Source organism: Acanthisitta chloris, unplaced genomic scaffold (assembly GCF_000695815.1).
Source record: "Acanthisitta chloris isolate BGI_N310 unplaced genomic scaffold, ASM69581v1 scaffold2535, whole genome shotgun sequence".
In the NCBI taxonomy this organism is placed as follows: domain Eukaryota; kingdom Metazoa; phylum Chordata; class Aves; order Passeriformes; family Acanthisittidae; genus Acanthisitta; species Acanthisitta chloris.
Window position 1 is genome coordinate 24,601 of NW_008672952.1, and position 335 is coordinate 24,935.

The 335-nt window shown below is 51.9% G+C and overlaps 1 protein-coding gene across 1 annotated transcript in view; it reads left to right on the forward strand.

The window, feature by feature from the left end:
• Positions 1-335, forward strand: part of KCNT1 (potassium channel, subfamily T, member 1) — a 37,001-nt gene that overhangs the window by 11,165 nt on the left and 25,501 nt on the right. Inside the window, exon 2 of the mRNA XM_009074699.1 lies at positions 51-92. Within this exon, the coding sequence (XP_009072947.1) occupies positions 51-92 (42 nt within the window). The remainder of the gene's footprint in view (positions 1-50; positions 93-335) is intronic.

The following is a 335-nucleotide window of genomic DNA, read 5'->3' on the forward strand; positions in this document are numbered from 1 at the left end:
GCCTGGTGGCTGTATGTTCCCTCACCTCCTGTGATGCTCTCGCTCTGTAGGCCTCACGCCGAGGACTTCAGCATGGATTCCTCCTTCTCACAGTAAGTTCTCCGCGTGCGTTTCTCCACGGGGAGGGATGAGGGCTGTGATGGGACCATCACTCTTCCACCACGGAAAAGCCAACTGGTAAACAAAAACCCCTTGGAATTTGGGGTGTTTGTGCAGTGCATGTGTGTGTGGTGTCTCATGAGCCAAGTATTTTGAGCAGTAGCTGCTGCCAAGAACAGTGGTTAGCCTTGGCTTTAAATTAGTGATTGATTAGGGTGGATGCTCCATCCCTGGAA